Source organism: Ostrea edulis, chromosome 5 (genome assembly GCF_947568905.1).
Source record: "Ostrea edulis chromosome 5, xbOstEdul1.1, whole genome shotgun sequence".
Taxonomy (NCBI): domain Eukaryota; kingdom Metazoa; phylum Mollusca; class Bivalvia; order Ostreida; family Ostreidae; genus Ostrea; species Ostrea edulis.
Window position 1 is genome coordinate 60,811,116 of NC_079168.1, and position 24,290 is coordinate 60,835,405.

A 24,290-nucleotide genomic window follows, 5' to 3' on the forward strand; every position below is an offset into this window, starting at 1 on the left:
CCTCGTGCCTGGAGGGGGCCTGGGTGACGACGAGGGTGCGTGTCGCCCATCCCGCAGGGGAGGTAACAATTTAAGTCTCAGGATTCAGTTGTTACCGTCAGGATACCTCTCATTTATCTAGCTTGTCACCAAGTTTTTTTTTTTTTTATCAATAATCCTCAGGCAAGGTTGCATCTTTCCTAGCCCATGATAAAACCCCAACACATTTCCCTCAGAGGCCCAATAGTTTCCCTTGCCTGGCTTTCACTATTTAAATTTCGCCTTTTACTCCCTGGTTTATGAAGTTTTCAAGATTAAGTGCCTCCAATTTCAAACATGCATGGTGAAAAAGAAAAAAAAAAAGAAAAAAGAAAAGAAGAAAAAAAAGAAGAAAGGAAATATTAAATTTGTAGTTGGGGAGATTGTTCCATTGTCTGTGGCAGACTGGGGAGTGTGTTGGGGTAGTTGATCACTAATTCTGCACCAAAACTGGCTCTTCTCCCACCTGCTACTAAAGCAGGGGGCAGGTATTTCACGTGTACCCTCCAGATGACCACTAAAGTAGGTCAAGGGTCAGTGGATATTCATAGAAAATGGTAATTTCTTGAAATAAGTTGCTAAAGTTTAATTCGTGGGACTCTCAGTTACAGTGTAGTTCATAGATGGGGCCACATCCACCTCCTACATGTATTAAGGGAGGGGATGCTACAGGCTGGTGCATGTTGCGACAACTGTAGGATGGTCTACAGCTTGCTCCGCAGTTGTTAATTATATCAGGTAGCACGCAAGAGACAGGTGAGATGCGCAGAGATCTCTACCTCCCTTAGAACGTGGTCACCCATTCAGGTTCGGGCACCTATGTCCATATAGTGTTGCCCCTACTTTGGTAGTCAAACTGGCACACTGGCCGCCTCCCTAGTTCCCCACAAAAAATTTGCATGCGACCCTTTCCACCATATATGTAAATTTGCATCCCGTTTCTGATTACAATTAATATTGATTACAATTAATATTTATTGTCTCCCCCGCAAATTAAACTTTAATCACTCTTGTTAATCCAGCTGCTAAGCAGCCTATGAGGGATTACAGGGCAGCCAGCTAAGTTTCGACATAACTACTGGTTGTTCGATATTAGGTCAAGGTCAACTATTTAATTCAGGCAGCAGGTTGAATGTCTTGCAGCTGGTTGTGCTGTATATTAAAGTTTAATTTTAGCAGAATAGCTCCTCTAGTTAAATTCAACATACCTGAGGCCAGGTCATAGCCATGAAGCCAATTCTTTTATTAATCGGTATTTACATGTACAGTTAATTCTCGAATTATCGTCACTCAATTCATCGCCATTTTCGTTATAACGCCGTATTTTTCTGAGAACATTTTTCCTATAACTTAAAATTCTTGTTAAAACGCCTTGCTATCGCCATTTGCCACGGTATTTTTAGTGCAAAAGTCTATATCAAAGTGTTAATTATCTCAATAAACCACCATGGCTGCACATGATCAGTGATGCGGGCAGAAGGTACCCAGTATTAAATAAACAAGATAATTCCTCAATATGAACTAAAGTCTTGTTGTTTTTACCTCATTGAAAAATATTTCAGTTTGCTATGGCTTCGCCACAAAAGAGGTTTCTGTTGAATTTCTAAGAAAACAAGTAAATTATTACATACTGTCACGTATTTACATTAAATTCTGGGATCGTGCCTGGTCTATTCCAGGGTTTGGGGTATTCAACAATAACTAATTTAAACTAATTGGTATGATTTTAGTGGACTGCCATATACAAATATGTCCTAACCTTATCTAGGTTAATTATAATCAAACAGAGAATCACTATATCAATCAGAGGCAAGCAACGATAAACTGGTAGTGCTAACTTAACAAAATGTAGAGCCCAGTAGCCCTCGGATTACCCCATATACTGTAGGATGCCTTATTCAGGACGGACAGTATATGTGGTAGCCCTTCAACCACTACAATCACTGTAAGATGCCTTATTCAGGACGGACAATGAGTATAGCGGCCTGGACGACGGTCTGTTCAGCCAATGCGGACGACACCAAAAACGAACTATGGCTAGCCTCTTTACTGGAGGTCAACCTCTTCGTGGCAGGCCAGACTTCTGATGGCCTTCCAAATTCACTCTCTAACTGTAAGAACAGGCGAGGAATTGTTTACTATGAATACTTTATTAGTACACATAATTTCGTCCTCTCAACTTGGCTGGGTCTTCTATCTGAATGACACAGACGACTGTGGAGTCTCAGTATTTATACACAAATGAAATCACGTGATGTAAAGTGACTAATTGAGAACTCTGCATGGTCGTACCTCAAATATCCGGAATCATTACAATACCACGGAAACCATCCGAAATGTACACAAAAGAAAATCTCCAATTATTCTACTGTTTTATGGGAAAAGTCCATAAAAAGGAGGACAATGGGTGATATTTTGACTGCAAAGGGTGAAATACTCATTGATCTTCGTCCAGTTAATGGAGGCTCACCAACATGTACCAGGAAACAGCCATGCATTGCGCTAAATACCTACACTGGACATGGTTTATCAATAATTTGTACGTTAAAGGAAAGATAACTCTTACATATACAAGAAAAGTAACTCTTTCTCCCCAAGATGGCGGAAATTCAATTCATCGCCAAATTCGTTATAACGCCATAAATTCAAAAGAACAAAAGGTGGCGGTTTATCGAGAGTTGACTGTAGTTACTAAATGTTTATTATTTTTGGGGTTATTTCTATTTAGTTGTATGGATTTAGGCAGCATACACACTAGCTGGTGTCACTGAATTCCCACTTTTCAATGTGGAGTCCACTCTGACTTTCCCTCGCACACGTCTCAATATAAAAGCGGGATTAACAGTGAGATGAATCTCAGATTAAATATTAATTAGTGTACAGGCGACAATTGATTATGAAAAATAGAATCAATAATCAGAATCGAAGAGCCAAAAACGATCGACAATCGATTGTCGGCGACAATTGTTTCACTACTGGCCATAAACAGTTTTTGGAAGTACTAGACCAGGGGCCTTGTCCGATGCCGAGTGAGCAGAACGCTGAATATAGTTCACAATTTCAATAGCAGTAGCAAATGTACACACTTCCTCGTAATTGGAACATTGTTGCAGATCAGGGAGCAAATTCAATGGAGGGGGTTTGAAATTAATTTTTCTGTGTTTCAGCCAGTTAGCCATGGTTTCAAATAAGTAAATTAATCTACTGAATACGCTATTTAAAACCCCCTAAGTAAAGTTTAGGGACTGAATACATTTCACTGACGTATTATGAGTTATCTGGACAGAATATTTTTTTGAGAAGTTCTATACTACAGTCAAGGGATGTAACTCTTATTATATACAAATCCGCAAATTCATCAAACCGCGAATGTGTCAGAAAAGAGAAAATTGTGAAAATTCCAACCTGTGAAAATAATTCCCTATACAGTAATTGGTATGAAAAATGAAGAAAGTATACAGAATTGAGAAATGAAAAGTACATTTGGAAAGGTTTCAACATATTTGAATTCATATGTATTGAATGTACTAACAAATATAAATATCTAGGAGTAATATTATCCTCCTGTGGTTCATTCAAGGAAGCAAAATCTGATCTATACAATAAAGCTCTTAAGGCCTCATTCAAACTTTATAAAGACATCAAATCTATCGATCCACCAATTAAAACATTTTTGCATCTTTTTGACCATATGGTAAAACCCATCGCCTTGCATGGCTGCGAGATATGGGGAACACTTTCAACACGCATGTTGGAAAAAGACAGAGATTTATATGATATCTTTAAAAATTGGGAGGTAGAAAACCTGAATATTAAGTTTTGTAAACATCTACTGGGTGCCGGTAAAAGAAGTACTAATATTGCAATAATCTCTGAATTGGGTAGATATCCTATGTTCTGCTCTATAATCCAAAGTATTTTACTATATTGGCATAGACTTGAGAATTGCCCAGAATCATCCCTGTTATACAGTGCTTATACAGAGAATATCAATCTGAATTCATATAATATAAATTGTTGGTACAAAAACGTTAATTATTTTAAGGAAAAAATGGGCATTTTGGTACCCAATTGTAAAAATCTCAAATTCTCATTTTTCAAAAAACAAATGAAGAATCAGGTACGGAAACAATTTTTACTTTACTGGTCAAAACTACCGGTACGTGAAGAGGGTCAGAAATCAGGAAAACTCACAACATATTTTTCGTATAAAGAAAACTTTACTATGGAAAGTTATATATTTTTAGAATCCCTAGAATTAAGAAAAACTCTATGTAGATTTCGAATTAGTGCACATGACCTTCGAATTGAAAGAGGAAGATATGAATTTACAAAAACCAATTCTGGCCATCAGATTTCTTTAGAAAGAAACAAAAGAATATGTGAATTATGTAACCTTAATTGTGTTGAAGATGAATTTCATTTCCTTACTGATTGTCCATTCTATGTTGAAGAGAGAAATATGTTTTTCAATGGTATATATATACAAGCTCAACAAAAATTTTATCTATCTAACAAATAAGGACAAATTTACTTGGTTGATGATTAATGAAGACAAACCAGTAATTGTCAAATTGAGCGAATATTTAGTGCAAACTTTCAGAAAAAGAAGTGATGCTTTAAAACTGCAAAAATCATTATAGTTTATAATTCATATATTGGTATAATACTGATACTGTCCATCCACTTGTATATATACATGATTAGCAATTCATATATGTTTGTACTTGTTTCCCCAACATGCTGCATCCACACGCAGTTTGCAGTCTATGTAACCTGTAGTTAATGTTGTAAACTTTCTTCCTTTTTTGAATTTCCTTCTTTATAAAATGTTTTACTGTTATGCCCTCTGGGCCCAAAATTGGAATAAATTTATCTTATCTTATCTTATCTGTAGTACATACTGTTAATTTCTGTATTTCCTGCAGGGTGCTTTTAGTGCGAGTAGGATTATTTGAAGTCACTTTTGGATTCATTTCTTTCAAGGATACAGCCTAGAAAATGAAAAATGATACCGTCTACTCAACAACTTTATTAACAAGAGGCCCACAGGCCTTATTGGTCACCTGAGTACTAGTGAAAAAGTATCACTACTCCCAAGGGCTATGAAATCTAGAATAGAATAAAACAAGGTGTGTTCTTAAAACTTCACTGCCCACAAAAGGGCATACACTGATGAAAGGCTTTATAGAATATAATAGATGCATTAACATTAAAACATCAAAAGATACGACTAATTTGGACCCATCATAGAGTCAAAACCTTGGGTTGTGAAATTCACCATTTTTTGTACATCCTTTTCCTCTATTCCTAAGTATGCATTTAGATTTTATACAGTATCAGCAAACTTACACATAAATACTAAATACTAAGTTTGGCCCCACCCTGGGGTCAGAACCCCTACTCTGGGGATCATCAAATTTACAATTAAGGTAAAAAAAAAAACTACCTGGTCTTTCTAGATATCCATTTAGTTTCAATTTAGTATCAATAGCACTAAAGATGTTATTTAAGTGTTTTACACATTAACACTATATATTAAGTTTGGCCTGCCCTGGATTCAAAACCCCTACCCCAGAGATCATGAAATTTACAATTTTGGTAGAGGCCTTCCTGCTCTACATCACTGTGCATTTAGTTTTTCTTACAAAAGGGTTCTTGAGAAGAAGATTTTTGAAAATTGGTCAATTTTGGGCAGTTTCTGCCCCGCTCCTAAGGCTCTAGAAAAAAGTCAGTGCCTTTAAAGTTGCGATTTCCACACCAGCCTTGAATCTGAGAGCCCTCCAGTGTGTTTTCACGGTGTCACACGGAGGATAAAATTTTATTCATAATATCTGCAGCATAATTCTCTTACAAAATACTAACAAAATATTATTTAAATCAAAATCTATATTCCATGGGTAATTTTTAAAGTGTCTAAATAAGGCCGTTTATATCTTCAAATTATCTATTGGCCGTGAGTAAAACAAGAGGCCCACAGGCCTTATCGGTCACCTGGATACTAGTGAAAAAGTATCACTGCTTCCATGGGATATAAAATCTAGAAAAAATTTCCTGTTCTGAACATCTAAGCTAAATTCTAATGTTCAGCAACAGTATATAACAAGATGTGTTCTTAAAACTTCACTGCCCTCAAAAGTGCATACACTGATGAGAGGCTTTAAATTATAGGTGCATTAACATAAAAACATCAAAATATATGACTAATTTGGACTCATCCTAAAGTCATAACCCTGGGTTGTGAAATTCACCCTTTTTTGTACATCCTTTTCTGCTATTTCTAAGTATGCATTTCGATTTTATACAATTAAAATCAGCAAACTTACACATAAATACTATATATACTAATTTTGGCCCCACCTTGGGGTCAAAACCCTTACTCTGGGGAAAATCAAATTTACAATTTTGGTAAAAGACTACCTGCTCTATCCATTTAGTTTCAATTTAGTATCAAAAGCACTGAAGAAGATGTTATTTAAGTGTTTTACACATAAACACTATATAACAAGTTTGCCCCGCCCTGGTGTCAGAACCCCTACCCCGGGGATCATGAAATTTACAATTTTGGTAGAGGCCTTCCTGCTCCACATTACAATGCATTTAGTCTTTCTTATGTGTGTGGTTCTTGCGAAGAAGATTTTTGAAAATTGGTCAATTTTGGGCAGTTTTTGCCCCGCCCCTAAGGCCCCAGGAATCCTGAAATTTACAATTTATGTTCCCCTTGTCCCAATGAAGCTTCATACCAAATTTAAAAAAAATTGGACTGGTAGTTATTAAGAAGTTTAAAATGTTCAATTGTTAACGCATGACGGACGAAAACCAATCGCATAAACCAGGATATTTAAGGTGGTGTTTAATTTTTTTTCTAAAACAATTTTTCATGATATGCATATTGTTTTTCAGGTTACTGAGAGAATTACAACGGTACCAAACACCATCTGCTTCTGAGAAAACCTGGTTTTGAACATTCTAATCCCCTTCCTTAATTTCTTTATTAAAAATATTCTTAAATTCCTTGTTTAACAAGAGGTACTGTGAGCAATGCTCACTAAGAATACCCCACGCTTACCCCTACCTCCCAAAGGGTGTTGTCACATGGGTAGTCCATATGTTTGATATGGTGATTTGTAGGTGGAAAGGATAACGTTTTAGAGCCCGGAAACCGATGTCCAGTGCGCTTGACCTTTGACCCTAAATTCGATAGAGAACATCTTCGTCCCATGGGTAGTCCATAATTTATGTATGATATGGTGACTGTAGGTGAAAAGGATAACACTTTAGAGCCCGGAAACCATATTGCTACTTCGATGTCGAGTGCGCTTGACCTTTGGACCCCAATTTCGATAGGGAACATCTTCGTCCTATGGGTAGTCCATATGTATGATATGGTGATTTTAGTAGAGGACTATCTGCTCTTTCCAAATATCCATTCAGTTTCAATTTAGTGTCAATAGCACTAAAGATGTTATTTAAGTGTTTTACACATAAACACTATATACACTCAAAACTGCCATAGCGACCCACTGTATTAAGCGACTCACTGTCGTATGTGACCATAAAAAGTTCCCCCCAAGACGTTACTCTATATATTGTACCTGTATTAAACGACCACCTGTCTGACGCAACCAACGACCATGATTTTTACAACCTTTTCGTATATTTTCATGAAATTTTACCTCTATTTAACGACTGTACATTTTTCGAATACAACGTGATTACTACTTTCGATTTCAGTTGAACCGACTATTCTGGGAATTATCACCCCTAACACTTTCGTTTTCAAACGCACGACTATTCTGGGAATTATCGCCCCTAACACTTTCGTTTTGATACGCACAGTTTGGCGATGATCTTGTTTAGTCGGCCCTCTGAATAAATTATTATACCTAAGCTGTCAACATGCAGTGTCGGGTGTGGTTAATTAATAAAACCTGAGTTGATGTTTATTTAACAAAATCAAGGATCAGGGAATCAAGGCCGGTGTATTTGAAGGTATGAATTTCGACAAACTTTAAGAAGTGCCGGGTAGGCTAGATCGGAAATGAAAATCTACCACTTGTTATACCATTATGTTCAACAGAGTAAAAATTTGCCCCATTGTGATATAAATCAGATAAATATTGTGCTTAGGACTGAAATTTTAAACGGAGTATTCGCCGTTTTTCCTGCATGAGATACTAGAGGTTTCCAGAATAATGACCCAAACTAGCGGCTCACTTCGACATGTCCCGAGTATTTGACACGTCCGAGTTCAAGAAAGTTGCCTGCATTAGTTCTAAGCTTAAAAGATTTGCTGTGCATGTACAATGGATATTGTAATTTATTTAATGTTTCTCAAATTGAATAACATTTCCAGCATGTATTGTACAAAAGGAGACGCAACACTTCACCATTTGCTTTCTTACCACAAACATTGCATTTTTTAGTTACACTGTACAAGTAGGCTATACATAAATACCCTTTACAACAAAGTGTTTATAAGTTTTAGAAAATTTACATGCAGTTCATAAATAATTTTTAAATCTCATGTAAATGTGTAATATGAAATGCATGCAAAGTTTATCATTCTTAAATAGATTAAAAATGTAATTTTTGATGAATAAAAAATTATGATACAACACATCATATTCTAGATTTTTAACAACAGTGTATTATTAATTTTATTTTACAACTATTAAAATCGTACTTGATATTCTTAATGATAAATTCCAAATACATGTAGTCATTTTCTCCATTAGGGCTGTTCCAGAAATGATCAAATGGGGGGGTCGGGCGGCAAATGATATTTTTTTGTGTGGGTGGTCGTATTTTTTCATATTTTAATTGGTCCGTGGTTGGACTGTTAAAAAAATATTTATTATGGGTAGTGGGTAGTTTCTATTGTTTTATTTTGTGCCACGTGGGTGTTGAGTTTTCAGAATATTTTTATTATCGCTCTTGTCGTGTTGGTTACAAAACGTCGGAGGGAAAATTGAAAACGTGCTTTCGAAATCGGAAATCGGAAGTAACATAGAACTATTCGAGTTGTCGCTCTTTGCAGCGCATAACTTTCCATTACGGCACTCTTCAAATTAGAGGCGCGTTTAGTAGGGTCCCTTTGGACGTGATGGCGGCGAACTCTGTTCTGTAGATTATTACAGTTTACAGTGCATCGATTTTGGGAATATTTTGAAACCAATAGGTATTCCGTTTTCTAATAAAAATAGGCAAACCTTAGTTGATTTATACGAGGGTACCGATGTGTTATATTTATCAGTCGGTGTGATGGTGATATAGAGGCCTCCGGGCGCGGGCTCCAAGAAGACGAACGATTCGTGGAAAAACATATCCATACCCATTTCATGATAATAGCATCGTTTGGACTCCCAATCTTTCCAACATTCCCGCCATAGATGCCTTTGATTGTTGATGTGACATCGTTTCTTTAGAACTACTGTGATACAATGTCGCACAGGCATTACCGCGTCATTGACTAGAATGTTTGTCCCGAAAACCTCGCGAGATTTGTACCGTTTTCATTTTTAAAAATATTTTTGTGGTGGGTCTGGTTAGTTTTTTTTTTATTAGATGGGTCATTGTAAAATGAGTTTATTAATTTGATGGGTCATGGGGTAATTTTTTATTTTTTTTTATGGGTGCTTGGTATATACAAAAGGTGCCTCCCGACCCCCCCATATATTTATTTCTGGAATAGCCCTTATACAAATTATTTACGAAATTTTATCCATTAACTGCGGAAAATAGGCAACCTGTATTAAGAGACCACCTGTCATATATGACCTTTTTTCCATTCTCCGTTGGACGGTCTCTTAATACAGGTTTGACTGTACCAAGTTTAGCCCCACCCTGGAGTCAGAACCCCTACCCCGGGGGTCATGAAATTTACAATTTTGGTAGAAGCTTCCTTGCTTATCATTACTATGTCCTCACTTTCTCTGCTAGATACCCAGGAGTAAAGAAGAAGTTTTTAAAAGAAATGCATGAATTTTACAGTTTTATCCCAAATAATATTAAGTAAAGGATATAAGCCAAAAACTGTCCATTCTGTGAGAGAAAGAACTGATCCTACTTAAGGGTGTACTCTCGTGGTACTTTTACCGCGAGTGAGTCTCCATACTTTTTAAAGTCGTAACTATGGGGATGGGTGTGTTTTATTTCGTATGCACATAGAAGAACATTAATATCTGTTTTTATTTGTAAGTAATGTTAATAAACTAAGAAAAATTAATTAAAACATGACAATTTTTTACTTATTTTCTCATTTTACGACATTCATGATGACGTTACGATTGTAAACAAACTCGAGCTCGAAGACGCACACTGTACAATGTCGCATTTAGTCTATTCTAAAGCAGTCCAGAAACATACATGGGCGATTCGTTAGAAGTAAAACGCAGTTATAGATCAGTCTGCATCCGATAATCTCACAAGTGAGTGGCAGACAAAGAAAATTACAGACAAGCAGGCACAACCACGCACATGGTGACACACTACAGTACTGTACATAGTGTCAGACGAGAGGGGGGAATGGAAGGATGTTAGCGATGTAGTACCCGAATCAGAGGCTGCTGATGTAGGATTGAATGAATTTTTAAGTTTTTCAATATACAAGAAATTTTTTTATGAAAATAAAATCTACAAAAACTATGTAGATCTGTACCTAAATTGATCTGCGATCTTCCCGATCCCGCCTAGTCGGTCTTGAGCGAATCTCGCTCCTAACGTTCAATGTATCATTATTGAAGCATCATTTTGATTAAAAAGAGTAATCTATATCATTGTTTTAAAAAATCGCCAAAGTATACAGTGAATTTAATTCATTAAAAAGAGTTCAAAGGGAAAAGGGGGGTTTCTCCCATCTAGAGAATTATGGCACGCCATTCGTATACAAATTAGTTAAAACAAAAGATAATTTTGTTGACTATATATACATGTATAGATCTGATATGTTTTTTGGGAGGCTACTAGATCGATCATTTGTTTCTAATCAGTTCTGGAAAATTAAAAATTAAATTATTTTATCAAAATGTTATTTTAATTATTCCTTCAAAGTGTAATTGTCAAAAAGTTTTAATAATGTTAAAATTTGTTTATAGGGTATTGAAAATGCACATTTAAAAAAAAATCCTGATTAGAATTTTAGCATATATTTCATAAAAAGTCATTTATGTACGAACAAATTCATATATAACATTTTGCCTAAGAAATTCTGTTGGGCAAGGCATTAAAACATAATCCCTGGCTGGACAAAAATTGGAGTTAGTTGAAGTTGGTGTATTAGCAGTCTGGTGGTAAACCTAATAGTATATTCTGTTCTATTGTTAAGAATTTACAGTATTGATAGAAATTGAGTTCCGATGTTTGCATTTTAGCTACATCCATTTGGTAACCACAGTGAGAGGGGTGAGTTGTGCTATCATCATATGAAGAACCATACCAGGAAGTGCAGATTTCTTCCTCATGGCCACATGGAAGTTGACTGTTAAAAGTAGTTTCTGGATGATAACTCATACTTTGCATTCTATTCAAACCAAATTTTGACATATGGATACATACAAAGACGGGAAGATGCCTATCAATTTTGGGGTCAGAAGGTCAAAGATCAAGGTCACACTGCATGGAAATTAGAAAATGCTGATGCGGGGGCATATGTTTTTACACATTCTGTAGTTATAAATGAATTAGTATTGTATATATGCATATATTATTTATGTTTTCTGATTATTTATCATATAATGAAATAAATATATAGAATTTGTAAATATGAATTGAAAAATACACATTTTATAACAAATCGTATATTGTTATTGTTTAGAATGTATGTCAGTGTAAGAAGGGGGGTGGGGACACAAAATGGTTCAAATCTTTGTTCCAATGCACACTACCCCTCACATTTTTTTCATTTAAATTAAGCAAAAATATGATTCAAATCTACATTAGTAATTTCAGAAAAAGTTTGATACAGATATTCTCCCTAGGTTGAATTTTTTGTTGAAATAGGTCTTCAAATTTGTGTGATATTTTATACAATTATGTTGATTAATACTTGATTTTTTTGTAGAATTTGTGATATATTTTATGTAAAAGTTATTGAAATAATCAATTATGCTTAATTTTCACAAAATAAAAGAAAGCCAAGATTATTCTGTCCTTAATATTTGTTTTATAGTGTGTTTCTTGTGAAAATTGGCAATTTTCAGGAAAAATTAAGTTTCAGCAAAGGGGCAACTTTGAGGGGCTGTAATTCTTTAAAGTCCACACTAACATACTCTTTTTTAATGTTTTAAATGTCTTTCGGATAAAGATGTATCAATTAAAATGGTTTATCAAAAAAGTTTGATACTTCTGAAAAAATTCAAACCAGGAGAGAACATCCTTAAAACATTACATCTTTTGTTCTTAGAATGGACAGTCTCAGGTAAACCCATTGACAATGATAATTATGAATAAAGCTATTTTGAATAGTCTGACAATATAACCAGTCTTGCGTAGAAGTCTGTTTCTTTTGTTCACTTATTGGACAGTGTCAGGTGAGTAGTCTTCTACTGCAGGTTTTATATTCACTCACTCTATAGTACTGAGCCATATCAACATGTCTTCCTCTGATGGGGAGAGCATTTTCATTGCACAGTCAAAATTTAAGGATTTTAGTGAAAGTATTGCAAATATTCTGGATATGGAGTGTGAAAAAGTTATGAAGCTAAATTTTGATCTGAAAAGCATTATATTTTCGAATATTTGGATGAGGAAATAATTAACGCCAGCCAAAAGAACCCAATACACCTATCTCGTGAAGTGAAATTATTGATGAAAGCGAAAATAATAATTCAGAATTAGGATATGCTAATAAAGAAAACATAAAAAAGCGTTGTGATGAAGTTTCGGAATGTGCCTCTGAATCCAGCGAAATTCAAATACAGTATGGAAATATGTCTTTCAAATTTAAGTTTTGATGCGATATAGTAATGGCCAATGGAATTAAAAAATTGTGAACCTTACGAGTTGAAGCAGAGAATTCTACTAAAGGGAAATATCATTTTTAAGTGTTTCAGTGATTTTTCCGATATCTGTGTTGATTCTTACTTGTAGGGAATTTAAAATTAAATTTGTATCTCTTTGACAAATGTATTGTCTTTCTCTTATTTTCAGCCTACCAGTAGATGTCTAATAAATTATTGGGTTTACCTGTAGGTGTCCAATAAGTTGACAATTACTGTCCATTATTTTTAAGAACGGACAGTATCTGTCCATTCTTAAAAATAATGGACAGCAATTGTCAACTTATTGGACACCTACAGGTAACCTTTTCACTACTAGTGGACTTTCTTCTATATAAAAGCCTAAAAAGACAAAGGATTGCATAACAAATATGTTTTAAGGGCCCTTAGGGTGAGAGGGGGATCATGAAATTTTCGGTCTCCTTCACCTAGTTTCTACGTACCAAATTTGGTCAATATTGGCCAAGTAGTTTCTGGGAAGAAGTTGTTAATGGATGACGACGGACACAGACCAACAGCAAGAGTGACTCAGGTGACCTAAACATGAATTTCGCTAGTAGCGTTGGTAAATTACAAGTACATGTTTTAAAGACGTACAGATGGTATTTTGAGAATGAAGGCCACAGCACTGCTAGTGATCCCCGTCTTTTTGACGGTAGTGATGACATGAAGAACATTAGAGAAGTCAGATTGGAACTCCATCTCTAACTCCATCTGAAGCTCTGGAATCTCTATCAGCCTCTTTTCTGGTTTCTCTGTCAAACAGAATGAAATACACTGATTTTACCAGCAATATGAAAATTAACTCTCAATGTAACATTACCAAGTGTTGCTTTTGATGAGTTGATAGTGGTAGAATGTAGAATTTACATGTTTGGCCACTTAAACATCCTTCAATTTACCTCTTTTGTTTTATTATGTAACTATATGTATTATATATGTATATATGAATACAAATATATTATACTGACGTGTATTGGAAGTTTGAATGTTGAGATTACACAGCAATGTTACTGCTGGAGACTTCCTATCAGGGTAAAAAAAAAATGCATGTTTTAAATACTTACGGTGACACTCCAGCCATCGCAATGTACGCTGGTGATACATTTTTGTTGCACCTTTTGTGGAGATTTTGTCAGCAAGAGAACGTTTTGGCTGCAGAAGATTGGATCGGAGCTCGGGGATCTGCAGCTTATAATGCTTGGGTTCTCTTCCGATTGCTATTCAAAGAAAATTGCACACAGGCCTTGTAAGTTCATATTAAGGACACATTTATAAATAACAAATGATTTCAATTCCATCACTAATCATTATCAGATGTTTTCAAGGAAGAATGTGTCACCTGCTCAATGTGACTCCAAAGAGACAGACAAATGGAGAGCAGGACACTGATAGACAAAAAACACCTACCAGGGGTGTCCATGTTTTTAATTACATATGTTATTTAAACTAACCCTCTTGCACTTGAGAGAAAATCTCCAGCACACCCTTATCCTGAACAATAAATTTCTGGAGGTACTTGACAAGGATTCCATTCACTGCATCTTCATATGCATACATTCCTGTACTCCTAAAAACACACAAATAATTCTGAAAAATGAAAAAATTCTTGACGTGATAAAGTAAGTTTCTATTTCTACTAAAGGCATACCCAGGGTGATTACTTGAACCAGTATGAAATTCATCACTGGTGAAATTTTGATTTAGATATAGATTGACAATGCAGTTCTTTAAAAAGGTTTTTTCTCCTCTTCAAATGGAAAAAATATTTGCAAAAATCCATGTTCTAAAGTTAGTAGTTTTCATGGTAAAATAGGTTACTGTGAATTTACGGTAAGTGTGAACGACTCAGCTTCTCAAGTTCATTCGCCGTCCCGGATAGTTGATTTCAAAACAAATCTGTCAATGATGACGTATCAAGGAAAGAACAATCACTGCGATTGGACCAATATTTAAAGGGGCGGGAATAAAAATAATTTTAGATGGTCACATGTGTCTTTACACTAGCGTCTCATTACATAATCTTTTAGCACGATGGAAGAGACTTTGCGAAAAGGGAAAACCTATACCAACTAAAACAATGACGTTGATTTTAAAATTACATGCCGAGGGTTTATTTTATGGTAAAATCAGTAAGCAATTAGGCGTCGCAAAGGCCACTTTATAAAATTGTCAATCATGGGAACTCTTGCACCGAAAGTGTCGCCAATGAAGCTCACACCATATGTACTTCTGTTTATCGAGTATGAAATTAAAAATAAATCAAGTGTATATAATAGAGAAATCAGACAAAATTTATTAAGAAGAAATATTTGTACCCCTGACAATGTACCATCGGTGTCTTTAATTTGTAGAGCTGCGAGAAATGTTTTTGGAAATGACGTTCAAGAAACTGCAAACAAAATCCAAGATAAGCATATTTCGTCTGAACACGGGCTCGTCACGAAATTTTTGTCTTTTTAAAATTTGACATCGTCTATTCTATATTTACAAATACATGTAAATATAGAATAGAGAGGGTCAATTCGTGACGAGCCACTGTGGTCTGAACACGAACGAAGTGTTGAAAACTTCTTTGCTACTGATTTTATTGCAATTTAGGGCGAGTCAGTTTTATATACATGTATATATATATATTTTTTTTCTAAGAAGCGAGTGTCGTGTTCGTACAACGGGTAATCGCAATCATGGACATGCAGTTAGGGGTGGACCAGCGATATAGGTTAAAAGGTACGCCAGTAATGCAACATTAACAATCAACCTTTGCTGTGGTTTATTATGACGTTATAGAAGGCGCGTCTAATGCTAACGAAATACTGAATTTCTTTAATAATGTGATACATGTACAGGAGAGGGATGGTTTGGGGAATTTAGTTTTTGCTAGAATTCACAGAACTTGCAGTTGTTCATTCAATTAACAGTATCTAGAGATGGTTACTTCCGAATTTCTTACGAAAATGTGGGTATATATAACAGTAAAAGACATCAAAGCATCCAATTGCCGTGTGTTGAAAATAAATGTTTTCTCGAAGTAGAATATCTATTGATCTTATTACTTAATCTGACAAATTATTTTAGGGGCGAGATCAAATGTTCAATGTTTGAGAAAACTGAGTTCGCATAGTTCTCACCAAGACACTCCCCCCCCCCCCCCCCCCCCCCAATACAAAACTAAATATGAAGTATGTTGAAACTAATCGATTAACAAGTAAAACAAATGAAAGTGTACATTGAAACTATTAAATGTTTATTAAAATGTATTATTATGTGGTTTTAAAGTCAGTTATCTTTTTTTCCCACTAAAGTGTAATCGATGTTGGATGACAGAAACTTACGACTTTTTACCCCCTCTTCCCCCTAACTATTTGAATTTAGAAATTTTTCCGACATCTATCTTTTGATCTCACCCTTATCCAATGCTTTGTAAGATTTCGAAAATATCCTCTGAGAGATTTATTTAAAAATAACGATATGGAAACTGCGAATGTGAAAGAGACAACAAAACAAAGGCATTGTTCTTAAGCGGACAAAATCATGTACTGAAATTTCTGATCACTTAAAACTGACAAGTATCTACAGGAATTTAAGGGAGTAACCTTTCAATTTTTATTGGGATATAGAGGCAACTGCGGATCCTGCCTTTTCCCGCAGCATTTTCGATCCTGTCTTTTTTTTTCTTTTCAATATTCAACACTATTTGAATTCTGGGATATTGCCATGATCTCCTGCCTTTTCTTTACATATTGGAGCCCGCCTTTTTCACCCTGTATCCCCCCTCCCATACCTATTGATACTGCGATGGATTATAAGTATGGCACATTTATTCCTGTTTAAAAGATAAGATTCATAAGGTATCTGATAAAAGTTATATCTTCTAAAATTTACTAGATATCTTGTATCTTTTATAAGACATCTTATATTTTTTTCTTTATAAGATATCCCATTACTTATATACATGTAGATATCTAGTATATATAAGATAAACTTTACAAGACATTTTATTAAGGGCTGTTCCATTAAAACATATGAGGTACCCGGGGATGGCAATTAAAAAAAATCTATGGGTGCTTGTCATTGGTAGAAAATTGCATATATGGTGGGTACCTACTGCCAGAAAACTGCATCTGTGGGTGGTTGTTTTGATAAAATCTTTATTTTTTACCGAAACTGAGAGGAATTCAACAAAAGAAGGGAAGGGTTGAAAGTAGAATGTGAAACAAACGCCGTTTTCTGTCTTCATTTTATCTCGGTTGATGAGGTTCCGCGATCCGGTTACCGTTTCCGGTTTGACTCTAAAATTATAGCGACCGGAAATTAGGATTATCTCCCTTGTCCAAAATGGAAAACGAAACATGCTCGCGCTGTCAGATAAGTCGGACCAAAACAAAGTCAGACTATAACAAAGTCGGACCAAAACAAAGTTGGACTATTACAAAGTTGGACTACCGATAAATAGAATATAGCTCGGTCAATTTAATAATGAGCAGATAATTATCTGCGAAAGTGTTTGATCCTAAAAGAACACAACCTTGGTCCGGAAAAACGATTGCTGCAACCACTGGCAACACAGAATATGCGATACCGGTGAGTGTATAGATTTTTTAATATTAAATAAGTTATTTACACATGTATATCATCACATGTTTATTAGCAAATTACAAATAATTAATGCACAGGTCTTTAGAAGCGCTAGGTTTTGAATGAGGGATAAATTTCATCCATAGAAAACAAGTTTGTATGAAACAAGTTGATTCATCAAAATTTTGATTATGTAGTAGCCAGTTCTAATGCTATTTTGTTCACAGGAACATTAAGTGCATCAAATATTGCAGAAATTTATCATTATGTATATAGTTGATATAGACAAATCATGTTATAAGATTTGATGTAATCTTCCTAATAGATACTTTTACCTACTACTTACTTTTTCTACCGATTTACGCTAATAATTGCTTATCTTTGGTTTGCTACACAAGTTAATGAAGTAACAGTATAGAGTAATACACTCCATGAAAATTGTGAATACCATTTCCATTGCTCTTTTGAACTTTCGACAAAATGTAAAGAGCACGAGATTAAATAGAGATATGTTTTCTCTTTCAGTGGAACATGCTTTATTGCAAAACTTTCTATAGCATAAAATAAATAATATATAAAAATTAATATGTAACTGCAATCATAAATAATCTTTAAACCAATATGCAATTAAAATCTACACCCAGCCCGTTGGGCCTACATGTATGCCAATTTAAACATAATTAATTTGGTAACAAAGGTACATGAAAAACTATTCAGTTTCAAGAAAAAATAGCGCATGTGTTTTGTATATTAACGTATTAAAATAATGAATTGTTGAGACTCTGAGAATTATAAACGTTATTTCCTTTGCTTTAATTGTGTAATTTATATTCATTTGTTACCACCAAATTTCATTTTTTTTTTCTGTATAAGCATTTCTGTATCAAAATCATACACATTGAGTAAAGTGAATTAATAGATAAAATAGTTGCTACTATTGCATTTATTTATTGTATATGTATTGACGTCGTGCACACTGTTGGTGTCTTGAAAAACGTATTACATAGCATTATGGTAGCGTTTACGCTGTTTTATATGAATGAAAACACTTTACTATATGAAAGTTGCATATCATTTTGACGACAATTTTACAATCTATCCATTCAATATCAATACCCGTCATTAAAATGCGAATTATTGAATCTATTAGCTTGGATATTCTAATATTTATGTAAATATAAAATGTACAAAGGTAACGACAGTGTCGCACACACTTTACCAAAATGTTGATAGCTTTCTTAAAACTAATGATACAAACATAAAATTTTGCAGAATAACTAAGATGGTGATTTTGAAAATATAAGTTATCAAGATTGTGATGTCATCTATAAGCCTTAACGTTAGGAAAATAGACCATGTCCATGATACATTTTGTAGGTACATTTGGATATTTGAAAGAATTCTGAATTATTTTTTTCAAAATTTGAATTGATATTTGGATAAGTGATATACTTAAGAAGCGATTAATATTGTAGCATAGGTGTTTGCTATGTGGATTATTCATTGCGGTTATGCTAGTTAGATTATGTGTCACAATTTTAAAATGCCTGTTAATACAGTTTTTGGTTATATTAAGTTAACAGTCGTTGTTAAATTAAAACGATTTTAGAAATAGGTTTTTGAACAAAATTTTAACATGACATGTAGTTTATTGTCAAAGTTACGATGGTATGGAATGCATATAGCTATGTGTCACAATGATAATTTGGCGTTCAAAACGTCCACATTGAATGCCATACTTTGTCGTAATCGTATTATGTTAATTGAATTTGAATAACTATTCAAAATCAATCATTTGTAGAGCTAATTCATGAAATAATACTTTAATTTATATTATAGGAATTTCTGTGCGTGCGTACAGAGAGATGATCAGGTCAGATGTTACAATTCACTTCACCTGCACCAGATGCAAAAGAAGCCAAGAAGAAACAATCAGGTATGGAATTTAAAACTTGGGTAACATTAAGACGTATGAAATAAAACGCGCAATATGCGCAGAATATTCGAGTTATATATAGAGAATATTACATGCTAAAATCAACATCATATATCATATCTTTTTTATACTTATTGATAAATCTTGTATACATACAATATAGTGTTTTTGAGGGGGTGGAGTGGTGGTAATCTGATATACGGTTCGAGGGCTGATTTTACATGATGGTACTATTATATATATATATATATATATATATATATATATATATATATAATTCAATAAAAAAAGCAGGAAAATATACAGTTCCAAAATATATTTAAATCACTAGCGCTTTCTGGATTTTAACATCCATCCTCAGGTGAATACAAATTAATAATGAATACAAAGTTGTTTATCTTAGAGACGTCTCTAAGATAAACAACTTTGTATTCATTATTAATTTGTATTCACCTGAGGATGGATGTTAAAATCCAGAAAGCGCTAGTGATTTAAATATATTTTGGAACTGTATATTTTCCTGCTTTTTTTTATTGAATTATTTTGACTGTGTGATATCAACTCTTTCTATTTGGATTATATATATATATATATATATATATATATATATATATATTCCTTTCCTACAGTGGTTCAAGGGATTCAACTCATATTTGGACACAACACCACAATACGGGGAGTTTGACGTTTCTATCATCCTGGGTGGTATGAGTGGCAGCAATTCCTGACAGTATCGCAGCTTTTGCGGGAGTGTGGAGGAATCTATGGGCCAAACAGTGACTGATAGTCCCTGATGTGTCCGTGTGTGATATGCCAATACATTGAATTTCATTGTGTTACTCTCTGAACTTTGTGTATAATACCGTGATGTGCTTGATTGAAAACCTGATATCTTTTTTTCTCACATTATCACCAGTGTGAGATCGACTTTACCGATGTGAGACAGCCATGTGAGATTTTTCTGTCTCACACTGCTGCGACGTCATTTGATTGTGACGTCATATATTTTCTATGATTTACGTTACACGGTGAAGATTTACATTACACAGTGAAGTAAAAATATTTTGCATTGTTATCTTTAAATTTTAATGTAGTATAGCTTTCTGGTGGACAACCTTGGGTTTTTTAGTTTACACTTACAGTGTAAACCATTTTCGGGTATGCTCTTTCTGCCTATCTAATTAGTTTTTGCATCGAAGTTCAAATGAGGATTTTGATAATCTAAAATTTTCTGAAAGCTGCTAATTTTATGCACTAAACTGTAGTTAAAATGTGAGAAAAATAATCCTTCATTATTTACTCGTGTGGGATAAGGAAATTCCACCTCTGGAACAAGATTCGCTGTCTAGGACTCGGCAAAGCCTCGTCCAAGACTGCGAATCTTGTCCCCTCGGTGGAATTTCCCTATCCCACACTCGTACTAATGAAGGATTCTATTAATCTCTATGACTGTCTTGTATAATGTCACACTGTTCTTTATACCATGGAAAATAAAATATTTATTTTGAAAACATATGTTGGCCATTTCTCATTCTAAAACATCATTTACGCATATAGTAATCTAGTAAATATTAGTTTAGGCATATAATAATCTATTTTTTCATCAATCGTATAAACAATCAATCACAAGGGCGAATCCAGGTTAATTTTCCAAGGGGGGGGGGGGGGGGGGGGGGGGGGGGGGGGGGGTGTCTCACACTGTGGGGGTGCAAGCGTATAGATTCTAACAGAAAACCTTTTTTTTTTAAATATATATAAATACAGTAAATACATTCTGCAAAGAAACTTGTACAAAATGTTTATAACAAGCTACTGAAGGTATATATGTATATATCTTTTTCATTATTTTTATATGCAATATGTATATGTTTCTGAATTTCATAAAATTATTTTTTGTTATTGATATTTGAATAACCTTCAAATTCTCTGAAGAAATGCTGAACACTAGCACATCCCCAAAACAAATGTTCAATTGTTTCTGGCAGAATGTACATAATTTTGATTTAGAGTAAGTATGAGTTTGAAGCTAAAATTGTGTTCAGAGTTCTATATTGAAACTGTTGCTTTTTTCTGCTTAACTTTGGCAAAATAAATTCCAAATAGAGTAAACTTACAAGTCCCCAAACAGAAAAACAGAAATATCAACCCCCCCATTCACCTCGCTGGATCCTGTAAATATCACACCTACAGGTAAATCTGTCACTTTCAGGTTCATGATATCGCCCAAATGTAAAAGAAAAGAAAAATTAAATGAGTCAATTTGTTAATTTCGATTTACATTCACAATTATAAGTATAGTCCGAGTTTGTTATGGTCCGAGTTTGTTATGGTCCGACTTTTTGTAGTCCGAGTTTGTTATGGTCCGACTTTGTTATAGACTTTGTTTTGGTCCGACCTATCAGTAAATCCGTGCTCGTGGTCCATTGAAACGGTTTTTGATTTTTTTCTAGCTGCAATAATGTAGCCCTATCCAATATTTTTTTTTTATTCTGACGTTTTCGGGATGAGGCTACAATTCCATAGGATCTCCGTAATGGTGCAAAATAATTTTATGAATAACCGATAATAAACTCTGTGTATTAGTCCCAAATGTTGTTTACACCAAACGGAGTACCAACTTTGTGCTCGGGAATGTCTAATAAAGGTGTTTTTCATTAAATATAATGTACAGCATGCAAAATTCTTCGTCTGCTCCGCCATGCTTGTTATCGCGAAATCTCGTAGGTGGATCTAATGAAAACGCTAAACATTGACAATCAGCGCGAAAATGTAGTTACTTGAGCCACTTCGACAAAGAAAGGAAAATCATATTGTTGCAGAAAGAATTTACACTCTGCTGTTCGGTTTTTAACTTGATATTAAATTCAAACCTTTTCAATACCGACGAAATAGCTTTCGCCTCCATACTTGTCCATTGATGTAAATACTACTTTATATGGCATAATTATGCAATTAAATGACTTGACAATCGCAAGTTGAAACTTCAGTACATCAAACATGAATCGAGAAATTGGAATTTATCAAAATTGTTGAAAACGGTAGAATAGAGCCTCACAAATCTTAAGTTGCAGGTTGTAAATTTATATATTGACTAAGAAACATAGAATATCATTTTATTTACGTAAAGAAAGTCAGGAAATGTTTAGAATGAGCGCAAATGTTGCGGGAGTGAATCACTCCCGCATTTGCACCATTACGAAGATCCTAAGGAGTTGTAGCCCTTTCCCTAAAAAAAAAAATCAGAGAGGGCTACATTATTGCAGCTAGATTTTTTCATGCCCTCAAAAAATGTGAAGTATTTGATGGAGAGTGACCCAGATATATTGTCAAGCTCAGATCTTGCACCTATCAGTAATCTTATAGGAGTAAAAGAAGACAGAATAGTGAAGTATGTTGAAGATGTCAAAGAAAAGGAACGAAATAAACTAGAGCAGAAGAAATTGTTAGATAGTTTTAAAGACAGTCCAATATTGTTACTAACAATTGCTGAGTTAAAGGTATTATTGCACACACACACTTTCAAAAGCCAACACACACTGGAAGAAAATCTAAGGCAGACTTTTTAGTTGCTGTGGACAAGGAAATCAAAAGTAGAAATATATCTGATACTTCTTTATATGAGACACTGTAAAAACTTTTCCCTCAAAAGTTTAGGAAGTAAAAATCGTGACATTGAATTTCAGAGATTTGCAGCTAGTTTATTTTATAGACATGGTTTTGAATTCTAGGTATTTGTTACCGATGTATACACAACAGTCAGTGACTTTTTTAAAGCAATATGCAATGGCCTCTCTTGAACAGTCATATGACAATTAAATTTGACAAATGCTTTATCCAATTTTTGAATAGCCATTTTTATAGAATTTGTCTTTTTCAAATTGGCAACTTATTCGGATTGGCATTATTATTTTCAATTTTGTGTCCACCCTGGGTGATTTGGTATGTAAAAAAGTTGGTGATTGTTATGTACAATGTAGCGTGCCAATTCAAATAATTGACTTAATGTTGGAGTATAAAGTGCCAAACTTAGCATTTGGACAATCTATATAGTTTTGGTTGTGCACTGTTTTTTGTACAAAGATTAGAACTGTATTTTGTGTTGAAGTTTAAAGAATATTTTTCCAATCATTAAAACTTGTTCTACCTGTCAATATTACATGTAGTATTTGTCATCTTATGTTGAACTATGACTACAGAATTATAGATTTTAATGGGGTTACCCAACACCATTACTAGCATAAATTTCGCTCATTTAATTTTCTTTAAATTTTGTTTTATACTCATCTACTTTGACCAACGAAGGAAAATTTATATTAATTTCAAGAAATTTCAACCACACATTTTCATTTGAATAATTTCAATAGGTATATAGAAATTTCATCAAGCAAACTTTTGATCACTGAGATGCTCTAAATTTGATATCAAATCAAATTAAAAAGTCTAGCTGATTTTTACAGAGTTATTTCCTTTAAATACACAAATTTGGAGAGGGATATAAAAGTCTTCAACTGTCAGAAATGGATCAAGTCCTTCAGCTTTTTATTATCGTTTTCCCAAAGTTGTTGTTATTCTGTAGCATTTGGACACTCTCTAAAATCAACTTCATTCAGTGATGACTGTTAATCAAACTTAGTACATAGTTTTTAGGATGACATAGAACCCTATTATTTTTTTTCAAAGGTTAAGATCACAGGATCCAGTTGTCATTCCATAACATCCTTGTGAACATTGCAATGATCTGTAGTGTAACAAATATCTAA

The 24,290-nt window shown here is 34.3% G+C and overlaps 1 protein-coding gene and 1 long non-coding RNA gene across 2 annotated transcripts in view; one reads left to right on the forward strand and one right to left on the reverse strand.

Annotated features, from left to right (window-relative positions):
* Window positions 1-24,290, reverse strand: part of LOC125649737 (mucosa-associated lymphoid tissue lymphoma translocation protein 1-like) — a 102,810-nt gene that overhangs the window by 13,632 nt on the left and 64,888 nt on the right. Inside the window, exons 14-17 of the mRNA XM_048877457.2 lie at window positions 14,471-14,586; window positions 14,084-14,236; window positions 13,614-13,771; window positions 4,923-5,012 (exon numbers count right to left, since the gene is read on the reverse strand). Coding sequence (XP_048733414.2) covers window positions 4,923-5,012; window positions 13,614-13,771; window positions 14,084-14,236; window positions 14,471-14,586 — 517 coding nt within the window. The remainder of the gene's footprint in view (window positions 1-4,922; window positions 5,013-13,613; window positions 13,772-14,083; window positions 14,237-14,470; window positions 14,587-24,290) is intronic.
* Window positions 17,362-19,773, forward strand: LOC125671728 (uncharacterized). Its single transcript, XR_008802946.1, has 3 exons — window positions 17,362-17,600; window positions 19,434-19,530; window positions 19,694-19,773. It is a non-coding gene; the product is annotated as an uncharacterized LOC125671728 (long non-coding RNA).